Source organism: Sinocyclocheilus anshuiensis, unplaced genomic scaffold (genome assembly GCF_001515605.1).
Source record: "Sinocyclocheilus anshuiensis isolate Anshui unplaced genomic scaffold, SAMN03320099.WGS_v1.1 scaffold283, whole genome shotgun sequence".
Lineage (NCBI taxonomy): Eukaryota > Metazoa > Chordata > Actinopteri > Cypriniformes > Cyprinidae > Sinocyclocheilus > Sinocyclocheilus anshuiensis.
In genome coordinates this window covers 4,909,288-4,911,774 of record NW_015549605.1, presented here as the reverse complement: position 1 = coordinate 4,911,774, position 2,487 = coordinate 4,909,288, and the positions used below count along the sequence as shown (strand labels likewise).

The 2,487-nt window shown below is 28.4% G+C and overlaps 1 protein-coding gene across 1 annotated transcript in view; it reads left to right on the top strand.

Annotated features, from left to right (window-relative positions):
• Positions 1 to 454, top strand: part of LOC107658778 (synaptophysin-like protein 1) — a 5,111-nt gene extending 4,657 nt beyond the window's left edge. The window contains exon 5 of the mRNA XM_016447428.1: positions 244 to 454. Within this exon, the coding sequence (XP_016302914.1) occupies positions 244 to 375 (132 nt within the window). The 3' untranslated portion in view covers positions 376 to 454. The remainder of the gene's footprint in view (positions 1 to 243) is intronic.
• Positions 455 to 2,487: the final 2,033 nt, after the last annotated feature.

Sequence of the window (2,487 nt, the reverse complement as noted above, 5' to 3'; positions counted from 1 at the left end):
AGACTGGAGTAATGATGCTGAAAATTCAGCTTTGCATCACAGGAATAAATTACATTTTAAAACATATTCAAATCGAAAACTGGTATTTTTAGATTGTAATATTATTTCACAATTTTACTGTTTTTACTGTATTTTTCATCATATAAATGCAGCCTTGGTGAGCAGAAAGAGATTTTCCAATTATTCCAAACTTTTGCCCCTGAGTGTATATTATAAATGACTGACTCCAGACTTCATTTTCAGATATTTGGTTTCTTGAATCTCATCCTATGGGTTGGGAATGCCTGGTTTGTGTATAAGGAGACGCGCTGGCACTCTCAGAAGGTCAACGCTCAACAAGCGGCAGGACGGGGTCCAAATCCAGCACCCATCTAAACAATTACCCCACAGCATAACAATGCCCACCGTAGCCGTTATGAAAAACACAGTAACAGTTTGTCTGTAAGAACAATAATCATATGACTGCCGTGTTCATTTGTGAGATTTCTCTCTTCACCTTTTCTGTTTCTTGTGTACTTGAAGAAAATATATTTTTTTACCTTGGTTATATTTTTATTAGCATGCTTTTTTGAACTTTTAATGGAAATGCAACATGTTTTGAATGTACTATTACAATATATTTTACTTTTATGATATATATTGTCAAATCAAGTATAAAAATCTTGAAAACAGTTGTTTTGTCAACCTCTATACGTTTAAGTGTTACACAGCATCATTTCTGTGTATTCTTGCATTTAAAAATAGCAGTTTCTTCTTTCTTACCAAATTCCTTGTTGCGTTTATATTGTTATCTATGCCGTTTTTATGCAGTATTAAGCTTCAGTCGCATTTTTAATGGTGCTGGAGTTTTGTTTAGGAAGGTTTTCTCTCTTTTCTTGTTCGTGCTTCTGTTTCTTTAGGGAAGCATTGTTCTCCTGCCACTGAAATGTCATTTTTTGAGGAATAAAGCTGACTGTGAAGTGCACTTGGTAGTGGACTTTGTGCTTCTGGGGAGAAAGTGTGAGTTCTTACCCAAATAAATCCTGGCTTCCTTCTGGTATAATGTCGCTTTTTGTTTGCCGGCTCATCCTGTGACTTCACTGATCAGCATTTGTCAAAAGAACAACAACAACAACAAAAACATTATCTGGAGCGAAAGCCGCAATCTGGTAGTTCACAGTGTTAGGCTGAACGCCTGGCCTGTTTATTCACATATTCATATCTCAAATAATTTTTTTGTGTCGTGGTTGTGCATTTAGTGCAGGATAGGTGGGTTGAGTTCAGCCTGTAGTGCATTACTTTAAATAATAAAAATAACTAAATGGTGCATTGATATTTAGTATACAGCTTTTTTTTGTCTGTGAAATTAAATTATTGACATTCGTCACAAATGATTTACCTACAGGATCACAAAAATCTGCGCCTGAATGATAACCAAACTAAAGCCCACACCATGTGAGGATGACAATTAAAACAACATCGATAACTGTATTAAAAAAGGCATTTTAGTCTACTATTACTGTCATAATCAACAATAATAACTAGTAGTAATACTTTTTTAGGAATGTGTTAATTATATTTTATGTAAACAACATGTTTAAACATAAATTTAGTAGTTATAGAATCAATAATAATAGTAATAATTATTATTTTAAATACATTTTACATTTATATTACATTTATTAGTAATAGTAAGTAAAACCATTATTACTAGTTGTTGAAGATAATAATAATTAGTATTAGTATTATGATTGTGGTTATTATTATTATAAGTTGTATTAACTGTTGATTATAAAATTAATAACATTTTATTACTTGCATAATATATAGCAAATATTAAATAATATATTAATTAAATGAATAAAAATAAAAAGGTACTATTACTATGTAAATAATAATAATTATCATCATCATCATTGTTATTAATTGTTGCTATTAATAACATTTAGAATTATTTTTCATTATTCATTTAATGAATGTATTAATTAATATTTATTTATATACAAACACTAAAATTAGATTAATTTATAATCAACAATTATTACAACTACCAATAATAATGATGATGATGATTATTATTATTTACACTGATATTCCTTTTATTTTTATTTATTTAATTAAAGTATTCCTTTAATATTTATTACATATTATGTAAACATTACAATGAAATTCATTTGATACTTAACAGTTTATACAAGTATTACAAATAACACCAATAATATTAATAACAATAATTATCTTCAACATCAACGACTTGTAATAATAGTAATAAGTAGTAATACTACTAATAATATGATTACATGATTTTATTAATTATTGCTAGTAATTACATTCATATTAATTGTGCCATTATTAATGCATTAATTAATTATTATGTAATTAAAATGTAGAAATGAAAGTAAACTATCACTACTACTACTACTACTAAAATGGCGTAAGGACGATTAGAATATAAGAATAATTGTGTAATATAAGAATGCACGATGTTCAACCTTTCACCTTTCCGTC